Source organism: Syngnathus scovelli, chromosome 14 (genome assembly GCF_024217435.2).
Source record: "Syngnathus scovelli strain Florida chromosome 14, RoL_Ssco_1.2, whole genome shotgun sequence".
NCBI classification, from domain to species: domain Eukaryota; kingdom Metazoa; phylum Chordata; class Actinopteri; order Syngnathiformes; family Syngnathidae; genus Syngnathus; species Syngnathus scovelli.
Window position 1 is genome coordinate 12,559,790 of NC_090860.1, and position 21,968 is coordinate 12,581,757.

A 21,968-nucleotide genomic window follows, 5' to 3' on the forward strand; every position below is an offset into this window, starting at 1 on the left:
CCGTCCATCCAGCCAAGGGAGGCAGCGAGCGTCCTCCTCCTCCTCCTTCTTCTCCTTTCTTCTTCATCGCCATCGACGCTCCTCTCCCTTCCTCTCTCTTCTCGAGCGGGTCTTGCGGTACGCCCGCCTCGTCGGCAGCAGGGCCCCGGAGCGCCCCCCCCCCCCCCCCCCGCCGCGCCCCCTTCGCCCAGGTCCGCTCCTGCGTATGGGCTCACCATGCGCAGGATTCGGGCCAACGCCATCGCGATCCTAACCGTCGCCTGGATCCTGGGCACCTTCTACTACCTGTGGCAGGACAGCAAGCCGGCGGCGGCGGCGGCGTCTGCACCCTCGTCAGCGGGGAACCACCACCCGGGAGGTGGGCGTCTGGAGATCCACCGGGACGACAGGACCATCCCGCTTATAGTGAGTCAGTGCGTTATTGGTATTATGCTGCGGGAAGGTGTGCGCTGCATACATGATGGTGCTGATGATTTTTTTTTATTTATGGTGGTGCCTGCATGTGCGTGGTGGAGGCTCCGGCAAGCACCTGCATAAGAGGCTTTCCCTAAGTCTTGGAGCTCCCTGCCCGGTGTTATGTTGTGGCGTTGCGGTGGGTGCCTCTCGGGTTGCACGCAGGGTCAGCTGGTGGATTGTTTAGCCCCGTGTCGCGTTGCATTCAAGTCCTCGTGAATGCCCTTGGTAGAGGAAAAAAAAAAAAGTCAAAATGCTTCAAGAGGAGGTAGTGCACGCCCCAAAATCCACGTATGTATTTCTGTTTGTCAAATATTTCATAATGGGCCCGATTGATATGGATTTTCTTGATGCCGATTACGATATTTTTTTTATTATTTGCCAAACTGCTGATTGTGAAACGAGTTGACTTGAGTTTCGAAAATGAATGGTTGGATGCAGGGGCGGCGCTATGGGGTGGCTCGGGCTCTCTGGCCACCCCACATCTCAAGTAAAAATTGGAAAAAAAAGTTGAAACATATGTGAATCCGAAGTTCCCGAAACGCGAGTAGGCAAGGTTCAATCACCCTGCGAATGCTCAGATCCGTTTAGAATGTGTGCAAAAACCTTACGCAACCATAGCTGCCCTTTGGAAGGCCAGCGCTCTCTTTACTCTGCACCGCCGAGTTTCTTCACCTTTGTCACTACGATGACAAATCCGTCACCCATCCTCCTAAAAATAAGTCTAGTCGACGCTCTCGGGTTTTTTTCATCGCCACACGCCCCGGTTTTGAAAAAAACATCAAGTCTGATTTCAAGCTGGATCATTTTGAAAGCTGAATTCCACTCCCAAAAATTGTGTTGAAAGGTCCAAGCAGTTTTTGGGCAGGTTCCACCAATGACACATGTACATGAATCTTTTTTTTTTTTTTTTTTTTTAGTGTAGCTTGTAAACAGCTGCAGGATACCCGCTGGGATCGACTGCGGTCAACCGCCTGCACACATTTCTGCCTTCCATTCACGTTGTGGTCGGATTATTGAAAGCTTTTGTGTGTTTGCGATGATCAGGTGAGCCAGCCCCCGCATGGCGACCTTCTGCTGGGCGGCCTGGATGAGAACAAATACCTGGACGCCAAGCAGCCGAAACCCGGAGACGACCCGTACAGGGAGCACGCCTTCAACCTCATCGAGAGCCACCGCCTGGGAGCGCAGCGGCCGCTCAGGGACACCAGACACTACAGGTGCCAATTTATTTAATCATAAAAATGCATTCAAAATAATCCATCCGTTTTTCGGACGCTCGACTGGATGTTCACACTGTGGTGGTGGTGAATTACTTTTTGTAGCCACAGCTGCCCTGCGGCAGTCTGACGGAAATGTGGCTGACAGCGTGGGCCTACTAAATATTTTCTCATCGCCGTGGCGACAGAAGCCCAGGCAACAGCGATGCTAATTCGATGACATTTATGGCAGGCCAATCTATTAGGGATTAATTTAATTGTTTAATCCAGATACACAAAACGATTAATTAATAAAATCCTCCTCAGGTGCGCGGCGCTAAACTACGACGTCGACCTCCCGTCCACTAGCGTCATCATCACCTTCCATAACGAGGCCCGCTCCACATTGTTGCGCACCGTCAAAAGGTAATAGCGCTCGTTAGCGTTTAGCATTAGACACAATTTGGTTAGCCGACATTTAATCTTCGTTTCTTTTTAGCGTCCTCATGCGGAGTCCTCCGCAACTCATTCACGAAATCATCCTGATTGACGACTTCAGCGCCGACGGTGAGTTTGAAGCTAATCCCGCCAGACTTTAGCTCAGTGAGCATTCAGGGAGGGATTATCATAAAACTTAATTATTGTATTTATTATTATGCCTGAAGAGCTTGATGTTCTTTATTTGTGGAAAAACAAATAAGAACATAAATTTGCAAAAATCAATACTGCAGGCCGCTAAGGAAGAAAGTTAGCGTGTAGCGCTTAGCATGTGCATTTTGAGGGCAGGGCAAGGTATGTCCTGGATGGAGGCCTGGTGATTAAGTGGAGACTTAACAGGATTACCCAGTTGCCTCATCTTTTTTTTCCCTTGCACTGCTCACATCTCATCAACATCAGCTCAGCTACCAGTTCGACCTGTCCTTGATGCTAATTGGAAGCAAAAAACAACAACAGTAGCAACTATTGTCATGATCTCGGTATTTTGGCTCCATTATTATTTCCAAATAAACCCAGCAAGAACCATAGACAATTATGTTTAGCCGTGTGTCACTTCTCAGCATGTGTGCTTGTAACTCAGCTGCACACTCAGCGAGCGTGCCGAAGCCATTAGCGAGCGTGTGAACCGTTAGCTCATGTTCAACGACTGCAGAGAGGAATAATTAGCACGGTGTCGTGATCCGTCCAGCGGGCAATGAGAGCGGCACGCCACCGGCTCGTTAACGCTGTTAGCCACCGTTGATTAACTCCAGCAACACTTAATGCTTCAAGTATCATTACAGAGTCATTTAGTTGTGAAACTCTTCTTTGTTTATTATACACGTGTGTATAATTCTGCTCCCTGGTGGCCAAGGCTGGCAAATAATTATGGATTCTTCACATTTATATATCGTTACACACTATGTGATATAAAATATAAAAACAAATTAAAACCGTGGTGCTTGAACATCTCATTTAATCAGTGAGGATTACAATTGTGGAAGGATGTATTGCTAGCGGGGAAGACGAGGACATGAGGACATACCCACAATGCATCAGCCGTGTCGTTCTCACGCTCTTAATGTTAAGCTGCTCCGAGCTGCTGTGAGTGTGTCTCTTCTTATGCCCGAACAAAAAAAAAATCTCTTGTTGAAAGTGAAGCATTTTTAAAATGAGATTTTTAAAAACAATTCTTAACCAAAATGTCCATCTGGTTAAAAAAAAAAAATCTACTGCAACAACAAAATTGTTTCAAACCAAGATGGAAGATGTTTGTACATGTTTAAGTAGTGTTCGATCCAGTATACTCAATGTGTGTGTGTGTGTGTTTGTGTGTGTGTGTGTGTGTGTGTGTGTGTGTGTGTGTCGCCCGCCATGACACAATCTGTCTTCTTCAGCCGACGACTGCCAGCTGCTCGCTCAGATCCCCAAAGTCCACTGCTTGCGAAACGGCAGGAGAGAGGGTAAGTGTGTGTGTGTGTGTTTGTGTGTGTGTGTGTGTGTGTGTAATTAATGGAAAGCATATTTGTCAACGTCGGTGATGATACGAAAAAGGTGTCGAAAGGTGTCAGAAATCATCCCGCTGTAACGTGCAACAAACAAGAGGAGACGGCACGTCAGCACATGTTAGCGCATGTTAGCGCTGCCGGAGCCCTCGGCGTTGCACTAACACACACACACACTCACACACACATCACATCACGAGCCAAATATTCCGAAGCATTTATAAATGTCCTTTGACATCTCCGTAAAGTTTTCACACTGTCAAGGTGCTAACGAAGATAATCTGGAGTAAGCGACATTCGTGAATGATTTTTGTCAACTATGTTAAAATCGAAAGGCTAAATTTGTCGGAGAGAAAATGTGTCGCCCTCGTGCTCCTCAGGACTTATCCGGTCCCGAGTTCGAGGAGCCAACGCGGCCTCGGCCCCCATCTTGACTTTCTTGGACAGCCACTGTGAGGTCAACACTGATTGGCTGCAACCCATGATCCAGCGTGTCAAGGAGGTACACACACACGGAATTTTGTTGTGTTGTGAAGGCTGCATGTTGTGTTTTTTTTTTTTTCCGTCTTTCTGTAACGCAGCTGAAAGATTCCCACCAATCGGATTAGGCAAGCCGCCAGGGAACGCCATTCCCCTCAGCGCACACACACAGTTATTGAAGGGACTGTTGTCAGATGGAAAACATCCCGAGGGGGGAAGATTTTTTTTTTTTTTGTGGGTCCTCTTATAATAGACATGTTAAATGAAATTAAAAAGATAATAATTATAATTTATCTGACTTTGGAATAATAATTTAAAAAATAATTTCTCCGACGCTTGGTACCAAATGACGTGGCTGCGGTACTTTCCCATGTCAATATATTCCCCTTGACGCTTTTCGAAAAGAGAATGTTAACGAGAAACAGAGCGCCGCATGTCATCCGGGTAGAACACAAATCCCGGGACGCTCGTTTTGCGCTCACATCCGAACAATAGCACCTAAGTGGAGCCGGCTGGGCTCGGTCAAAATATTAGGAACAGCTATTAAGCGCCCATGTTGTTGCAGGATCATACGCGAGTGGTGAGCCCCATCATCGATGTCATCAGCTTGGATAACTTCGCTTACTTGGCAGCATCGGCCGATTTGAGAGGAGGTGAGAGAATACGTTGAAATCCCCCGAACGCAGAACAGATGCGAGAACAGCTGGCGAAGAGGAGGAGGGGGAAGCCCCCCCCCCCATCCCTCATCCCGTGACACCCAGATGATCAATTAAAAGGATAGCATAACGTTTGCGTGACGGTTGTCTGGTGTTTCTCGCCAGGATTCGACTGGAGTCTCCATTTTAAATGGGAGCAGATTCCACTTGAGCAGAAAATGGCCAGGAGTGACCCCACGCAGCCAATCAGGTCAAATGGTGACATTGTTGGAACATGATTAGTGAAAAAAAAAAATTGATTTTGTCAAAAATAACAACATTCACTGCCAAGGCAATGATTTATTTATTTATTTATTTTTTTTTTTTTTAAGGACCCCGGTGATTGCGGGTGGCATCTTTGCCATGGACAAGAGTTGGTTCAACCATCTTGGACAGTACGACACCCACATGGACATTTGGGGTGGGGAGAACTTTGGTGAGATACCAACCCTTTTTTTTTTTTTTTTTTTCTCATTTACTGTCTTTTGTTTTTACATGTTCTATTTGAATGTAAATAAATTAGTTGTAATTTAAAAAAATATATATTTTACGCCCATCCATTTTGCAGCCAAGTAGTTAATTCCCTGCCAGCAAGAAAACTTTTGAGAGCGGCTCGACAGATTTTTTAAAATGACATAATTGGGTGACGCAAGCTGGACGCATTCCCGACACTCTTGGACTAGACATTATCCCACAGTGCAAAAAAAAAAAAAAAAAAAAAAAATCTTGCCATTTGTGCAGCGCTGGAGAATTCAATGACACGTCTCACAATGTCCATTTGATGAGGATGAAGAATATTCTTATTATTATTATTTACAGAGTTGTCATTCCGCGTATGGATGTGCGGCGGCAGCCTGGAGATCTTGCCGTGCAGTCGGGTGGGTCACGTGTTCCGGAAGCGACACCCGTACGACTTCCCAGAAGGCAACGCTCTCACCTACATCAAGTGAGTTCATGTCAGAAGAATTCACAGTGCTTCACTTTTGGAAAAAAAAAAAAAAATTCCCGACGTGTGTGTACATAGGAACACACGGCGAGCCGCCGAGGTGTGGATGGACGAGTACAAGCAGTACTACTACTCGGCTAGGCCGTCGGCGCAGGGCAAAGCTTTTGGCAGGTTTGTACAAAAAAAAATATTTTGCTGACATTCCAAAAAGATTTTCATTGACGGCTATAGATGTCAAATATAAATTTTAACTGGGCTGGCTAAGGATAAGTAATATTTATCATATTTATCTTCCTCTGGAATTTTTTGTGACCATTTTTCTTCATACCTAACAAAATGGCCGCTGTTTCCCTGTGCAGCATAACGGACCGTGTGACGCTGCGGCGGAAGCTCAACTGCAAACCTTTCCGCTGGTACATGGAGAATGTCTACCCTGAGCTAAGGTGTCTTTATTCTCCTCGAAATCCATGTTACGTACTTGGTTTTCTCCAACCTTCTGAAATAATTGAGTTTTATGAGAGTGTTTAGCTATACCGCACGCTGGGATCACCATCGTTAAATCACCGTCGCACGAGTCCCTAGCGGACGCACACATTGTATCAATTAAGTCGAGAGGCCAAAATAGTGAATCACCAAAAGATAAACTCAAGGGGCGCCAGGTTGTAAATTTAAGTTTGCCTTCCCCCCCCCCTTTGGCATGTCGAGAAAGAATAAACACACACGTGGTGTCATGACACCCTGAATCACAAATGATCAAGTTAATGATTCATCCTGGAATATATCGGCAGCTCGGCTTTTCTTCGCAAATTGAATTTCACAAATGTGATTAAGGGTAGATGAAACCGTGGTGAAATAATATCCACTTAGGAATTCATATAAAATTCAATTACAAATAAAATTATGAATAAAATAAACAGAATACAGAGGCGGTTCTAGAGTGGGGGGGTCAGGGGCGTCTGCCCCCCTTAACATCTTGCCTGGAATAATTGAGCAGTATTTTATATAATCATATCTAGTAGCTGAATTATGAGTACAATTCTGAACTCAAGTATGAATTCAAATAAATCCGACATTAAATGATCCTCTTGATTAGAATACTGACCAGCCTAAATCCTTCACTCAAGGGTTCCCGAGCAGGAGGCCGTGTCCAGCATTCTCAGACAGGGAACCCTGTGCCTGGAGACCCGCGGGACGGACGGACTCGGCCTGTCGGAGTGCAAGGTGGTCAGAGGCAGCAGACCGCAGGCGCAGGTCAGGGCTTGGACACTGAGGGACCGGCTGGGGGCGGGGCTTAACCCGAGGCTTGGGTTTCAGATTAGGTTGTGTTTGTTTTTCAGAGGTGGGAGTTAATTGAGCCGCTGATCCGCCAGCGCGACCTTTGCTTGGCCATCACGCTCTTCACTGCGGGGTCAAAGGTCACCATGGAGCCCTGCAATGCCAAAGAGCCTCGACAGGTCAGTGCAAGGTTTTGGGTTTCCAAAAAAACATTTGAGTTTCAAATCTGGTTTAGGGATTCAAGTAAAGATTATCCATCTTTCATGTCTGGCATTTCATGCACTCGTCTACATATGCGTCCAATTTAAAGTGACAAGGATATAAAAGACATACAATCAAAGATTGATTCCTTTTGAATAGAAAATACACACAAGACAAGATATCAAAGACTTTGAATGCAACGCTTTGGGTTTCCTCTCATCCTGTCAATCATCTTAATGGATTTAACGTCAGTGTGGAATGAACATAAAATGGCCGCCGGGAGTGCAGCTCGGTCAGCGGCGTTCATCGTGACCTTGTGCCCCCCCCGCACCGTGTCTTTCCACGCGGACCCGTGTTTGGTGATTTACAACTCTGAGAGCAAAGTCGCGATTAAGTGGAAGCACATGTGGGATGCCGCCACTCGCGTGCTCCTTCATTCGTTGGCGGCCATTTTTGGCTCCACATGGGAGAATCTTGGATTTGTTTTTGTTATCAGGTTTCAAATTAGGGTTTGAAGTCCAACCTTTGAGCAACATTGCTTTTTTTTTGCAATAACATTTTCAATTAAAGATTTTTAATGGCTAGAACCGATTCATGCCATTTTATGTTTTTCTCTTCAGAAATGGAAACCCAAAGGCTCGGCCCTGCAGCACACAGTCAGTGGGCTGTGTCTGGATAGTCAGAGCCCGCCCGGGCCGCCTGTCATCGCTCAGTGTCGCCCCCTGGTGGCCAGCCAGGCCTGGGAGCCTCAGATCATCAACTGAAGGACCAAAGGAAGGTCTCCCGAATCAGAAGGATTGTCTTGGCCTTGCTTCTAGAGCAGTGTAGGATGCTCCATCTTTAAAGGAGGCTGCAGCTCTTTTAACCTAAACTTGTTGTTTGTTTTTTACATGTATATGTTAATAAGAGGACTGATGGGCATAAAGCTTTGGTTGGGTGATGTTTTTTTATTTATTGTTCTGCATGTTTGCACCTAAAGAATGTTTTTTTTTTCCTGCTTCCTGTCCTGTCATCATGTCGCGAAAATACTCAAAAGTGTACATTTGCTTGATATTTTGTTGAATGTGTGTGAATGTGTAAAGTCCATCTGACAAATAAAATGTTGTAACAAAGAAGGCGGCTGTCATATTTTATACACATTATGAAAATGTCCCCTCTTCGCTCATTGGTTCGGATAAATTAGTCGTTGAAGTTTGGTCCATTGCCATTACTGCACCAAGCGGTGATGCGGTTGCGCGTCAAATGCACCAGGGGGCGGTATAGCGTTTCATACACGTGTGTGAACTGTTTTCACAGGAACGTCAAGCTCTATTCCAGGTTTGCTCCCTCACCTGTCCATCACCTTGCAACCTCCGTTGTTAACCAATGGGAAGGTGAGGGGGCGGTGCGTTGCTAGGGAGGAGGTTTGGTTGAGCTGCTTGCTCACAGCCATTCAGCGGCGGTGGCCGAAGCCATTGGACTGCGTGACTCTTTCGCAGGTCTTTCTGTGGAATTTGAATTATTTTCCTCGGAGGGGGTCGACACTCGCGGCTCCGCGGCGGGGAGGGGGCGGAATACGTGACGGCATACCGTCTGGCACGGCCTGGTGGTCACAGGTAAGGTGTATTTCTACGCTCCCTCTCTTTCGCTCTTGCTGTCTCTTCAATTAGCTCGCTAGCCCGTCGAGCTAAGCTTGTGTTTTCCGATGCGGCTACGTTAGCTCCACTCCAAATCTCTGTTATTAAACGACGCCACACATTTGGCTTTTAGAGAACAAACTGGACCATCTGAATTTACTTTTAAAATCTCCAAGGGGTTTATGTAAACGGCCAAAGGTGATTCTGTAGTGCCGCACAGTTTGCCCAAGTCATCTACCTGGATGAGGTGAGCTTTTTAATGGGGAAGAAATGAAGTGAAGGCTTATCACCTGATTTCCGGGTTGTGTGACGTCGTTACTAGTTGTGCGTGAAGGGGTTGTTGTAGTATATTGTGTGTGTTTGAAAGTGTGTTGTGCGTACGTGTGTGTGTGTTTTGATATAAATTGATGTGCCAGTACATTTGCGTTTATGTATAAACAATAAACTGCGTAATATTATGTATACAGTATTTTATATGATATTGATGTGTGTGTGTGTGTGTCACTGCTGTGTGTAGATGTTGAGGTTTATAAATACAATATCTATTTATGTGGCTGCCGGTGAGCCAGCGTCATCTAAATAGCTGAAAGAAAGGGAGAGGCTCGATAGTTGGAGGGCACATGTTGAACGCTACCCGAGCTGTGATGCAACACAGGTTGATAAACTCGCTGTGCAACAGTGAAGCAATCAGAAGGCCTCACTTTTTTTTAAACTCAAATTTGACCCCGTCTGAAATGTCGTTGCTTGAATATCGATACTTCAGTGTTGTTGTTGCTGTTGAGCCTCCCGTGATCTTTTTGGCCATTGTAGCTGCCATGTTCAAATTTCATCTGCTGCACACAAAGATTGAAAGTGTAGCTGAACTGAGCCTATTTTGGTCCGGTGGTGTCCAATCAGGGTCATCTTGATTGTAAAACTCTGTTGGCCACGCTTCCAACCAGCTCAGAATAGGCCGCTCTGAGGACTTCTCTTCTTTCTGCTCAGATTTCAATACAAGTTCATCAAGCAGGAGAATGCATTGACGTTGCAGGTGCAAGAGTCCAACTTCGAATGCGCCGCTGTCGACGTATTTTTTGACGGTACTCGTTTCAAGAAAGCCAGTCAGCAGAAGAGGGTGCATCGTTTTTACGAGTGCCCATTTGAGACTTTTATCTTTAGCTCCTAATTAGGCCCAAGGGGCTTTGAGCTCCTCTTATGTCGCCGCTGGTTAAATCTGTGAGGCGTGTGTGTGTGTGTGTGTGTGTGTGCGTATGCTTTTCAGATTGTGTGCAAAAGGAGGCCGAGGCGTCTCTCCTTTTGGTTCCTCGGCAAGCCCCCCTACATGGAACGATACCGGAGCCCTCATCATGCTTTATTCATACCCGCCGATCTGTAATTAAGACAACTTGGCCACCCGACGTCAGCTCGCGAGGGACGTCGGGTTCGTTAAGCAATTGGCGGCTTAATGGTTGTTGTTCCCCTCTGTGTTTTTTGTGTTACCGGGACACTTGTTGCGTGAGAACGCAGTGATTATAGAATGATGTAGCTTTTAATGACCGAGGTTATGCTGCTGTTGCCCACAGCTCACGCCGAGACACTCGCGTCACCAAAGCAGTGTCTTCAAAGACTTTGCATGGCAGCAGAGCAAAGAGGCGGCGTGTTTGGCCCGTGACAGCGTTGAACAATGAACTCGCTGTGCCCACTGTCCGGTTGTCCGCCTTCGTGGCACATTTCAGCAAGAGGCATCACCAGCTTCTTGCTCGGCGAGGCGTGTTGATGAGCGGGCCCGGTGCCTGCCGGTCTCGGAACCGCTCCTGCCCACCGGGGCCCCGGGGGCGGCCATTCTTCTTCGTTAATTGGCGGGCCGGCTTGTGGTGGAACAAAGGTGACCTTGCAGATTGTGCCGTCCTGGTGGTTTTCCAAACCGTCCCCTCCTCAAGCTTTTTGAATTTCCATGACGCTTGTGAGGGAAGATAAGACTTTGCTCTCAGTGGAATTCCTCCATCTTGCATTTGGGAGTAAAACGTGGTTCGGCCAGGTAGCGCTGGCGGCCTGGCGTAAATCTGCTGCAGCGTTTAAATTCCCCAAACGTCGGGCTTTTGACAAATAGCCCGGCCGGGATCAGAGCAGAGCTCAACTACGTGAACGGCATTCCTGACATACATGAGCGAGCGGCACAACAGCTGCACTCCATACCACTCTTACAAAAAAAAAAAAAAAATCCCTCCACGTTCATCCATGCAATCTTTTTGACATCGTGATGAGTTTGCGGGGATTCAAACGAGAGTCATAATGTGTGTGTATTCATGAGTCTTTGCCAGGTCAGGAGGGGGGGGTTGCAAGTCTGTTCGCTCAGCGTGAATTTCCTGTTCTACCATCTTCTCATCACTCCCGCTGCTTCGACGGATAATGTCGTTTTCCGCCGCGTCACCGCTGGCTTTAACACGCTGGCCACAACGTCTTCCGGCACAGATGCCATGAAAAAAAATTGTTTTATCAGAGCTGAAACAGTTCATTAATACCATCTTGAAACATGGCTACGCTCCGAGACAACTTAAATTGTCAGTCTTTCTCCCGCTCGCCGTTTTCACGTGCGCCGATGAGTCACTTTGGCATTTTAGAGCCCCTGTGCGAATCAGCGGACTAACCTGGATCGTAAACCTTTGTCTCGCATCACCGTTCGTTCCGAGAGATTCTATAAAATGTGTTCGGACAGGCGCGGCTTTAATAGATCACGCATTAACCGCGCTTTGCCTGGTCAATATGTAACCATGGCTCCGCTTCCTCCGGGTCAGTGCTAAGCTAACGGAGCATAGTCGGTGTGTTTGGAGAGCGGAGTTTTTGGCCGGAGGCCTTGAGAGGAAGAATATAAATTTTGTAGCACTATTTTGAAATATTTAAATTCTTACATCAATACGTGTCAGAATTCACGAGATGTACTTTGTCCCCAGTCGGAGTGACGACACAGCGGCGGTCAAAATCCTCGCTGGCCTTTGCCTCGAGTGTCACTGCAGGAAACCGTAATCAACTTGTGCACGCCACGCAGATTACAGAGCGAAGAAATACACAACGACAAAAAGATTGATGTGGATTGTGTCTTGTCGCCCAGAAAAGAAAAAAGAAACATGGCCGTAACCTCCTGATCTTGCACTCATCCCCGACATTCTTAGGATTAATCGGCCTTCTGTTCCTAGAAAGATTATTCAAATAGTGTTACATCAAGAATTAGAAATGAAAATATTGCCGTTACAAATATTGCTAGTTTTGTACGAAATAAAAAAAAAATCCATTTCGAAAGAAATGTGAAGTAGTCAGATCTTCCCCTATTAATTAAACACTAAGCCTACACTGAAACTCTTTATCACAATTTATCTCAGTTGCATCATTTTTATTTTTTTTCCCCCCCCCCATCCGGTGTGACTAAACAGGTCCTCCCGCCGCATGGCCGACGGCCAAAGCGCCTCAAGCGGTCCATTCCGATCCACCTGCCAAGGCCGACGTTCCCCCACACAATCTGTTTTTTTTGGTCCTTCTGCATGTCTTCATTTTTCCACAGAAATAGAGCGCGCATTGCACCATCATCCTGTTTCTAGCAGACGTACTTAGAAGTGTCAGCGTGCGGTATTTTTAAGTGCCGCGGCTCGCAAACTGGGCCCGGCACGTTGGCAGCTCGTCAGCGCCGCCGCCGCCGCACAAAGCGCTAATATGATGCGACTGAAATAACCGTGTCACGAGGGAGACGTCTTGTTTACAAACACCGGACTGTAACATGCGCCCTAACCGCCGCATGACTAGTTTAGAATTCCCCGTTTCAACCCAATAGCACCATTTGGTTCTATTGCAAAGCGCCATAAAGTCTGTTGAGACATCCCGTCAGTCGGCAGTCCAACCTTGGAGTTACGACGTTTGATGTGTTTGTGTGTCAGGGCTCCATTGTGCCGAGCTCCAATCTGGCCCGAGCAGATAAGAGCGAGCGCCTCACCTCAAGCACTCTCCAAAACGACCACAGCCCGGGCCGGTAAAACGAGTTTCGTGATACAAAGAGACTCGTCGGGGTGGGCGTCGTTTACTACTAAGTGTGTACGCAGACAGTCGGATCGGCCCCGGATTAAAAGAGCTCTTTAATCCCATCAGATCCCCCGTGCGCTCCAAAAGTAAGCGGGCGGAATGCTACGGCTCGCCGACTTCTGCTCCTTCGGTTACGAGTCGCCGAGTCGGACGTGAGCCGGTCCTTCAAAGATGGCCGCACCTCTCACTTCTCGTTTGGATCAGCGGCTTTTTAATTGGCTCTCTTTGGTGCCCGCTAATCTCCCGGCAAATTTGAGATGACAATCACGTCCGAGCGAACGAAAAACTATTTCCATGAACAAAGATGAGTTGTATGAACATGGCTGTCCCGTCTCTCGCGACTAATATGAATCGACTCCGAATCATAATCGTGACTCATTCCATTTTGTGACCTCCTGCAGGGAGCGCCGCCATGAACAAGCTACGGCAGAGTTTCCGGCGGAAGAAGGACATCTACGTGCCCGAGTCCAGCCGGCCGCACCAGTGGCAGACGGACGAGGAGGCGGTCCGAAGCGGCAAATGCAGCTTTGCGGTCAAGGTGACACTCGCACAGAAATTCTCACAGCGCCGCCGCTTCGCGATGCTTTGCGGCTGGAGGACGTAACGTGATTAATGGCGAGCCGTCAGAAACGTTGCGTTGTGTAAGCACACGACAATGATGTGATTGTCCTGTTTTTGTTTGACTTGATGAATACAGGCTCGTAGCTAAAGGGGAAAAACAAAATGTTTTTTTTTTTTGTCTCTTCTCTTTGCTCATGCTGTTGACTCAGTCAGTGAAGGAGTTTGTTCAGAATTCGTTTATTTATTATATATTTATTTTTAACATTTTATTTTGTTTATTCGTGATGACACTTATTGCTGAAAGGCATGCCAGAATAAATTAGTCTTACTTTCGGTTAAAGAAAAATTCATTTAATTTAGCAAGCGCTCCTCGTTGGTCTCGTGACCCTCACAGGTGAACGGACGGACGGGCGGGCGTGGACGGTGAGCGCCGACTATTTTGGCAACAAAATTGTCTTATGCAAACAGGACCGCAAGAACTCACTTCCTCTCATCTCTATAGAAATGAAATCTGGCAGGTCAGAAACCACAAAATAGACAATACAACACGTGACTCACGAGAAGGAAGTGAAGCAGGTCGCTTTGAACCTCAAGAAAATAAATGCAAATGTCAAATTTTCCATTTTCTTTTGCCTCACGCTGACATTTTTTTTTTTTTTTCGTCTGCCACCTGGCTGTTGTTACCCTGCAACCTAACATGCTAAGGTGTCTCCTGAGTGTGTGTCTGTATGTGTGTGTGTATAGTCGCAGCGGAATCATCTCCCGACTGCCGCACCGAAGTGGGAAGAAAAAAAGGAGGGAGTTGCGTTTCATGCGTCACAGTCACGCTGACATTCGCTCGACATCTTGCTCGCCGTCCGAGAGCATTTAGAAAAATCGCTTTCATCGAAAGCCATTCCAAGTCAATTACTTTTAATTGCTCTTCTGCTTAAATCAACTGTTTCGAGGGGAACGGAAATAGGAATCCATTCGTGACTATTTCATGGAACCAAAACCACACAGCAGTTTTTTGATCAATTGCCCACTCCGGGCTGACTGCCAAGAAGAACCGATACCGGACAGACTCGGCATTGTGTTGCGTTTATCGGGCTTCCTAGGACCGCTTAACGTTCTTGAAAATGCTCAAATGTTCTTTCATATCGCTTGGAAAGCACTTTGATGACTTTTGACCTTTTATTCATACGGCATAGCCCAGACACATTTGACATACGGGGGGGGGAATTCTTGTCACATGCTCCGACTTGCCAGAAATTTCTGCATTTTAATTCGTTCATTTCTAAGTCGTCAGCTTTTTCAACGGTTGGTCGCTTACTTTGTTTGCCGTTTGTTACCTTATTTGTTCTCTGCTCGGTTGTCACGCGTCGAACCAGTCTTTTACTCGCCAGCAATCCCTTCACGTGTTAAATGCGTGCGTATTGAAATAAACCGTGACTCACCAGTTCTACAAATAGCGCAGACGGCGGGGCAGGTTGGTCCGACACGGGTCTGCGTCACTCGTCGTGTATCTGCAAGGAAAGGGTATGGACTTCCTCTCGGCGCACACAATGGCTTCCAGCCTTCCCCGAGTGACACACACTAAAATAGTCCATTTTTGGGTGTGTGTGTGTTTTTTCTTTGCTGGATTGTTGGTTCTTTTAGCTCATTAGAAATACATAAATGAGTCTATCTAGGAATATTCCCCATGTTTACTTTCGCTTGGGAAAATCTGCTTGCGTCGGGACGAAGCAGGCCAAGTGACCCAACAGATTTAGCAGATGTAGCTGCGGTTAGGGGGAAAAAAAAAAAAAAAAGGGTAACATCCAACCTTTACGAGCGGAGTGGAACAGACAGCGCACGTCACGATGTATTAGGCGTGTTCTTCCGAGTGCCGTTCTACTTTCGAATTTCCAACCACGATGCAAAAGAGAATATTGTCTTTTAATCTGGGATTAGGATTAATCATATTTTTTGGCGGGGAACACAAGATGAGACGGCGTGTTCTTTTACCGATTGTGCTCAGGTCAGTTTGTAGACTTACGGTAACGGCGAGGGATGGTTCTGAACTTGGGCTGACCTCGCGATTGTATTTAATGATCCGTATAAATCATCAGCGCCAAGATGCCCGGTGGGCATCCGAGACTCACTCAAATAAGCAACCTCGTGGTACACTTTCATTATCGCGACCTTATTTAATCTCACTCGGTGTGCCTTGGGAAGGCTTTTATGCACCATCACTCACTTGTGTGTGTTTGTTTTCCCGCAGTACTTGGGACACGTGGAGGTGGAAGAATCGCGGGGCATGCACATCTGCGAGGAAGCCGTCAAGCGGCTCAAGACGGTAGGTTTTCCAAAAAATCTCCGCCTTTGTCTCCAGGTTTCCTTTTCCTGGGGTTTCCCGCTTTGAGAGGCTGTTTTTCGTCAACTCCCGAGATGCTCCGACATTCCGAGTGTCTTTTCCTCCCTCCGCCCGCCCCATTCATTCTACCGAGTTCTATAGGGGGAAGGGCCGTCGGTCCAGATCCTCCAGATCCTCGACCCGGTTCTTTAAAGGGATAGCGCTGCACAGAAATGTCCGTAACTATCAGACACGCAGTCGTGTAGCCCGAAGAGATTCCGTGTGTGCGTGCCAGCGAGTAACACACACACACACACTGGCAGGCATACGATTTCTACCCAAGATTAACCCGTGACGCTCGATGAGGTCACTCGGACCCGAGGCCACGCGCCTCTCTTTGGCATCGTTTGACAACGCGGAGCTTCTCGTCCTCCGGCGGCCACTGACCGTCTCGCTGTCCTCAACCTAATGACATTTCGATGCCTCGCGCTGGGGCCTCGAAGCGCAGCAGCGGACGAACTGTACAGGCGTGACATTTGTGTTCGTGTGTGTGTGCGTGTGTAACTCAGGCTAATACAGTTATTGCCGCTGTTGTGCGTTTCAAAATAAGAGGCATGTATTCGGAGGAGGTGTTGGCTAATGCGTATTTCTATCATGCTCATTGGTGCGCTAATATGCTAACAGTCCTTAAGTCACTGCTTATCCCGCTAGCTGGCCTCCCAATGACTCCATTGTATTCCCCGGAGTGCCGGTATGGTTCTCACGACTCCGCGTTCTGAGACTGATGCCCCTGCTCTGATGTCACTTCCTGGACTTGGTCGCAATTTGATTGGAATTTAATTTTCACAATCCTAAATGGTTATTTTGACTTCCTTTGCCTCTCAAATCTCCACTTTCCTTCCTACTCAGAGATCTTTCCTACTTTTATACCCAAAAAAAGCGAAGAGAGATTGTATGCCTTTTTTTTGTTGGTGTCATATATTTGTTTGTCTTTTGAAGCAGGATTAATTGTGCCGTTGCCATGCAGAAACGCTTCAATTCAACCGCCCCGTCCCGCCCCCCCTCCTTTTCTCTGAATCATTTTCCCACCCCAACCCTCAGCTTCGCTAACCGCATCTAACCCGTCCCCATCGTCGACCCGCATGCGCCACTAACAAGCCGACTTGCCGGCTAACGTGCTAACTCATGCGTTCCACCGTCTCCAGCCCGGCCGGCGTGTAACAGGAGCAGAGTGGCACGCCTTTCCACGGCTTACCGGCGGGGCACAAGGAGGGAGGAGACGAGAGGGGCGGGGAAAGGGGATTAAGAGCAAAGACTAGCCTGCATCTGGTTTCTTTTTGGCAGCCTCAATTTGACCTCAGTCATCCCCTTTCCCTCCCCCAAACAGACAGAAATCAGATTCACACCACTTTTGTCTTAAAAGTCCAACTCAGTCTATCTGGTCTCTAATAAAATGGCGCAGACCACTCTGTCGTCACAACTCTTTTTTTTTTTTAGCGCTGTGTTGCGGCGCCATTTTTGAAAACTTCCTACTTGTTATTTTGGTCATCAAGGAATTTGTGCAATTCCCGTGTGTGTGTTGGGGTGTACTGTATGGAGTGTTACTAACGCTGACCACAATTAGTATACAATCAGTATGGCCCCGTAAACGGTTAATCAATAATAAAACAACCCAATCAACCCCCCTCCCCTCCCTCATCCGATTCTTCCACTGTCATCCTTTTGTCCACCCCCGACCCCTCTCACCTGCCCCGTTTATTTGTTTTGTTTTTTAAAACAACCTTCCAGGACAGGAAATTCTTCAAAGGATTCTTTTCCAAAGTAAGTTCCAGTCCGAGTGTTTTTCACTTTTTTCTTCTGTCACGTTTAACAAGTCACCCTTTTTGAAGGCCGGATCACGCACACAAAACACACACGCGTGCGACCACACACACACACACACACACGTTTAACTCCGATGCATGTGCCTGAACAAGTGGGCAAGGGTTTAGATCAAGATGGGGCACTTTATTGTTTGTGTGTGAGTGGCGTTAACATCTCCTTCCTCTTCAATGAGCCAAAAGAGGAATCAATTGTGTGAATGAGCGTCTGTTACACATTGCTGTTTTAACCACCAGGGGGCAGCCGAGCACCAACTTTTTTTGTTCCTCTCCTTCCGTTTGGCTTGAATGGCACAGCAACTTTATTATGGAGCAGCAGGTTGTTTTTCTGTTGACTGAAATGCTTCTTGTCAATGTTTTTTTTTTTTAAACTTTACTCAGGCTGGGAAGAAGGCAGTGCGTGCAGTGTTATGGGTGTCGGCGGACGGGCTCCGTGTGGTTGATGACAAAACTAAGGTAAGATAACACTGCACAATGTTGATTATTATAACTTATTTTTATGAAGCAAATTTAAGTTGATGAAGCTTCTTTTCCACAGGACCTGATCCTCGACCAGACCATCGAAAAGGTGTCATTCTGCGCGCCGGACCGGAACTTCGAGAGAGCCTTTTCGTACATCTGCCGGGACGGCACGACGCGCCGCTGGATCTGCCATTGCTTCATGGCCGTCAAAGACTCGGTGAGAACTCCTCACGAGGACGGAAAAGTCAACAAAGACACAAACGTGACTGCTGATGCTGTATGTTTAGGGAGAGCGGCTCAGTCACGCCGTGGGCTGCGCCTTCGCCGCCTGCCTGGAGCGCAAGCAGAAGCGGGAGAAGGAGTGCGGCGTCACGGCCACATTTGACGCCAACCGGACGACCTTCACCCGCGAGGGCTCCTTCCGGGTCACCACGGCCACAGAGGCGGCTGAACGGGAGGAAGTCATGAGGCAGTTGCAGGACTCTAAAAAAAGTAAGAAACTCACTTCGCACACTTCCCAGGATTGTGACTCATAGGAAATGTTCCATTTTAAGATCTCAAATGGTCACCAAGCTCAAAAAGACTCAACGTCATTCATGTCGATCCCCGACAGGCGAGGGCGACGCAAAGGCAGCGGGCAACTCGTCCGGCGGCGGCGTGATCAACGTCTCCGCCGTTCAGTCGGGAAACTCCCCGTCGCCCACGTCCTCGCCGCCCCTCTCGCTGGGCACCCTGGGCATCCCCCGGCCGCAAGCCCACGCCGACGTGATGGCCAGGCAGGGCTCGTTCCGCGGCTTCCCGGTGCTCAGCCAAAAGACGTCGCCCTTCAAGCGCCAGCTGTCGCTGCGCATGAACGAGCTCCCCTCCACCGTGCAGCGCAAGTCGGACTTCCCCATCAGGAACGCGGGTGAGACGGGGAATTACGGCCACACGCACGTGGACAAAAGCGCACACACGTAGACACACACTAATCGGTGTCATCCCCCCCCCATCCACATGCAGTGCCCGAGGTGGAAGGAGAGAACGACAGCATAAGCTCGCTGTGTACTCAGATCACCACGGCGTTCAGCGGACCTCCAGAAGACCCCTTTTCCTCAGCGCCCATGCCCAAAGCGCTCGCCTCGCCACAGTCGCCCGCAGCGCCAGGTAACCCTCCCACATGAAATATTAAAAGTACAAAGGTTTTACATGAAAAATACACAAATTTGAAAAAATGAATGGACTATACAGAAATTTTATAAAATCTCAAGCTTTCTTCCACCGTGTTTGGCAGCAGCGTAACTTGCATCTGACGCCGTCTTTGCTTTTAGTAAAGCGGTCCCTCCTGATGGCGAACGCAAACCTTTCACATTTTTAGACACGCCGCGTATATGCTCGTTTTCTTGCACACTTGATTGACAGGTCGCATGCCTCGCATGTCTAACATTGAGCCATCCTCTTCTTCCTTCCCTTTGCCCTCTTGCTCTTAGTCAACGGCTCTGCCGCTATCGCCTCCTTTTCCGCTCATCCTCACTCCCATCCTCTTCCTACCGCTGCTGCTGTTAATCCCCCAGCTCCGAGCTCAGCAGCGTTGGCCCCCGCTCTGCCCGCTCGAGACACTAACCCCTGGGCCAAGACCCCCGCTGGGGTTCCGGCCCCTCCCACGGCGGGTAAGAGGATGTTTTGGCATTATTAACTCATTTTAAGTGTTGAAAATAGGTTGAGAACACATTGCTTAACTCTCTTGAGCAATGTGACTTTTTGTTGTTTTGTCCAAACAGGAGGTGATTGGTCGTCGTCCACTCCCGTCATCATCGCCCCGCCCACGTCCTCTCCGGCGTCCTCGCACAAGCGCACCCCCTCTGAAGCAGAAAAATGGCTGGAGGAGGTTTCCAAGTCTGTCCGGGCTCCTCCGGCCAAAGCCATCCTGGCGGCGGCGCCACAGCCCGCCCTGCCATTTGTGGCCCCCATGGCACCCTCACCCCCGATGGCGTACGTGCCCCTGTTGCCCCCGCGCCAGACTGCTTTCCACTCCATGTCCAACGGGCTGTCCTTCCCACAGCCCAGCGTGCCCGTGGTGGGCATCACCCCCTCACAGATGGTGGCCAATGTCTTCGGATCGGTCGCGCAACCCCAGCCCTTTCCCGCCCCGGCGCCCATAGCGCCCCCGATTGTTGTCATCCCGAGCCCCTTCATCAAGCCCCCGCCGTCGCCCGCCACCGCTAGCCCTGCCCGCGCGCACCCCGCCAACGGCGGCAGCAGCTTCAACGGGGCGAACAATTGGGCTACTCCGCCCCACCCGCCCGCCACCTCCTCGCCGGCTAACGCCGCCTCGCAGAAGCCACAGGAAGATGCCTTTGAGGCCCAGTGGGTGGCGCTGGAGGGGCGCTCGCACCAGCGTACCACGCCGTCGCCTACCAACCCCTTTTCCACCGAGCTGCACAAAACTTTTGAGATCCAGCTTTGATGACTGTGCCTGAGGAAAGGGTAGGAAGGGAAAATCTCCAATTGCGGGGGAGGTGGCGGTCGCGGGGAAGTGGGGGGGAGAGCTGGAGCGTTGACATCTAAGACCCCACCCTACTCCCCAGAAAAACCCTGCTGCTGTTCTTCACAAGTCTCATCAGCATTCTCTGTGCTCGTTTGATCGTCCTGTGGAACTCCACTTTTCCTACCACCGCCGCCACACCCCCCCCTTCTGTAAGCCGCTTCTTACCTGCTCAACTCTCAACCACCTCATGCCCACCAACCTCACCCAACTGGAAGAATAAAGCAAGACAATGCCAAAATGTTTATTTTTATGCATTAAGTATATTTTAAATAGCTACGGATTTCAACCGTCATCTTGCCAAAGGCACAAATTATATATTAGGGATGTGCATCTCTCCAATAAAACAAAAACGACAATTTGGTATGTATCCCAATACATCCGGTGCAATACAATTCATTTACGGTTCAAGTGTGACGATTTGATTCGGTCCGATTCAGTGGGATTACGAATCGACTCGAATCAAGAAAGTATGATGCAATGACTTTGTCGTTTTACAAAATGAATTAACTTAGTTATTGTAAATGTGGCATTTCCTTCAAATATATCTCTACAAGGTGATTTTTATCATACCTCAATATATTTTAAAATTGAACAATTCGGTTGGATCTAATACACTCACCTTTTAAATCAAAACAGTTTTTTCGATTCAGATTGTTTTTTGCCACACCCCTAATATATATATTTACTGTATATATGTACACATATATTACATATGTAATATGTGTTGCATATGTGTATATTATACATATGTATATTTTACCTACATATATAAATATATATAAAATATCACACACAGCAGTGCTAATTTTTAATGTGATGTAAAGAGATTTTGTGAAGGGACAGCTGCTTTACTGTGTTATTTTTTTTTTGCATATTTTATTTTATTTTTTAGTCTTGGTGGTCGACTGTAAATATTGCAGTAACAATCATCAAGGACCTAGCAACAACGGCAGCAATGATCGGCAATCTTTTTATTCTTTAGTATGCTTGTTTTTGGGATGTGTCTTAAACGTATCTTTTTTTTTCCAAAAGTAATGGATTCCTCATGTTTTGTTTTTGCACAAGCACTAATAACATGAGATGATTGCAACTCCTCCATCAGCCCGCTGCTTAAAGAGTTACAGGGAGATGACAACTGAAACATTATCCATTATTTCCTGGCTGTCGTGTTTTTTTTTTTTATTTTGAAATCAAAACCTGTGAATATAATCTTTTGTCTGATCTATTTTTCCATTTTGTAATTATTTCACGACTTTATTCCACTCGTCTGGAGAAATGTTGAAGTTAAATTTAAAAGGTTGATTAAATGATGGTGGCAGAGAAAAGTGTT

At 47.7% G+C, this 21,968-nt stretch overlaps 2 protein-coding genes across 8 annotated transcripts; both read left to right on the forward strand.

Annotated features, from left to right (window-relative positions):
* galnt16 (UDP-N-acetyl-alpha-D-galactosamine:polypeptide N-acetylgalactosaminyltransferase 16) lies at positions 1–8,346 on the forward strand. The gene is made up of 15 exons (XM_049740808.2): positions 1–405; positions 1,501–1,673; positions 1,980–2,078; positions 2,152–2,219; positions 3,527–3,592; positions 4,015–4,136; positions 4,680–4,767; positions 4,936–5,020; positions 5,142–5,245; positions 5,629–5,755; positions 5,834–5,926; positions 6,115–6,198; positions 6,880–7,006; positions 7,093–7,209; positions 7,852–8,346. The coding sequence occupies exons 1-15, from the start codon at positions 217–219 to the stop codon at positions 7,993–7,995; spliced, it is 1,686 nt and encodes a 561-aa protein (XP_049596765.1). The 5' UTR covers positions 1–216; the 3' UTR covers positions 7,996–8,346.
* A 298-nt stretch (positions 8,347–8,644) lies between these two features.
* numb (NUMB endocytic adaptor protein) lies at positions 8,645–21,963 on the forward strand. 7 transcript variants are annotated; one of them, XM_049740761.2, is made up of 11 exons: positions 8,645–8,826; positions 13,296–13,432; positions 15,698–15,772; positions 17,558–17,590; positions 18,031–18,105; positions 18,188–18,328; positions 18,399–18,603; positions 18,725–19,018; positions 19,114–19,257; positions 19,581–19,760; positions 19,872–21,963. In XM_049740761.2, exons 2-11 carry the CDS (start codon positions 13,307–13,309, stop codon positions 20,555–20,557), a joined length of 1,959 nt encoding a protein of 652 aa, XP_049596718.1. In that variant the 5' UTR covers positions 8,645–8,826; positions 13,296–13,306; the 3' UTR covers positions 20,558–21,963. The 7 variants fall into 7 exon arrangements, with proteins under 7 accessions (XP_049596718.1, XP_049596721.1, XP_049596720.1 ...); XM_049740762.2 differs by lacking the exon at positions 8,645–8,826 and adding an exon at positions 8,876–9,094; XM_049740764.2 differs by lacking the exon at positions 19,581–19,760.
* The last annotated feature ends 5 nt before the right edge of the window (positions 21,964–21,968 follow it).

Bases quoted from the DNA above. Each gene is read 5' to 3' on its own strand.
- galnt16 (XM_049740808.2), top strand. From the start codon at position 217: ATGCGCAGGATTCGGGCCAACGCCATCGCGATCCTAACCGTCGCCTGG. The intron at 4,768-4,935 runs GTGAGAGAATAC...GTTTCTCGCCAG, and splicing joins ATCGGCCGATTTGAGAGGAG to GATTCGACTGGAGTCTCCAT. The intron at 7,007-7,092 runs GTCAGGGCTTGG...TTTGTTTTTCAG, and splicing joins GCAGCAGACCGCAGGCGCAG to AGGTGGGAGTTAATTGAGCC.
- numb (XM_049740761.2), top strand. From the start codon at position 13,307: ATGAACAAGCTACGGCAGAGTTTCCGGCGGAAGAAGGACATCTACGTG. The intron at 15,773-17,557 runs GTAGGTTTTCCA...ACAACCTTCCAG, and splicing joins CCGTCAAGCGGCTCAAGACG to GACAGGAAATTCTTCAAAGG. The intron at 19,761-19,871 runs GTAAGAGGATGT...TTGTCCAAACAG, and splicing joins TCCGGCCCCTCCCACGGCGG to GAGGTGATTGGTCGTCGTCC.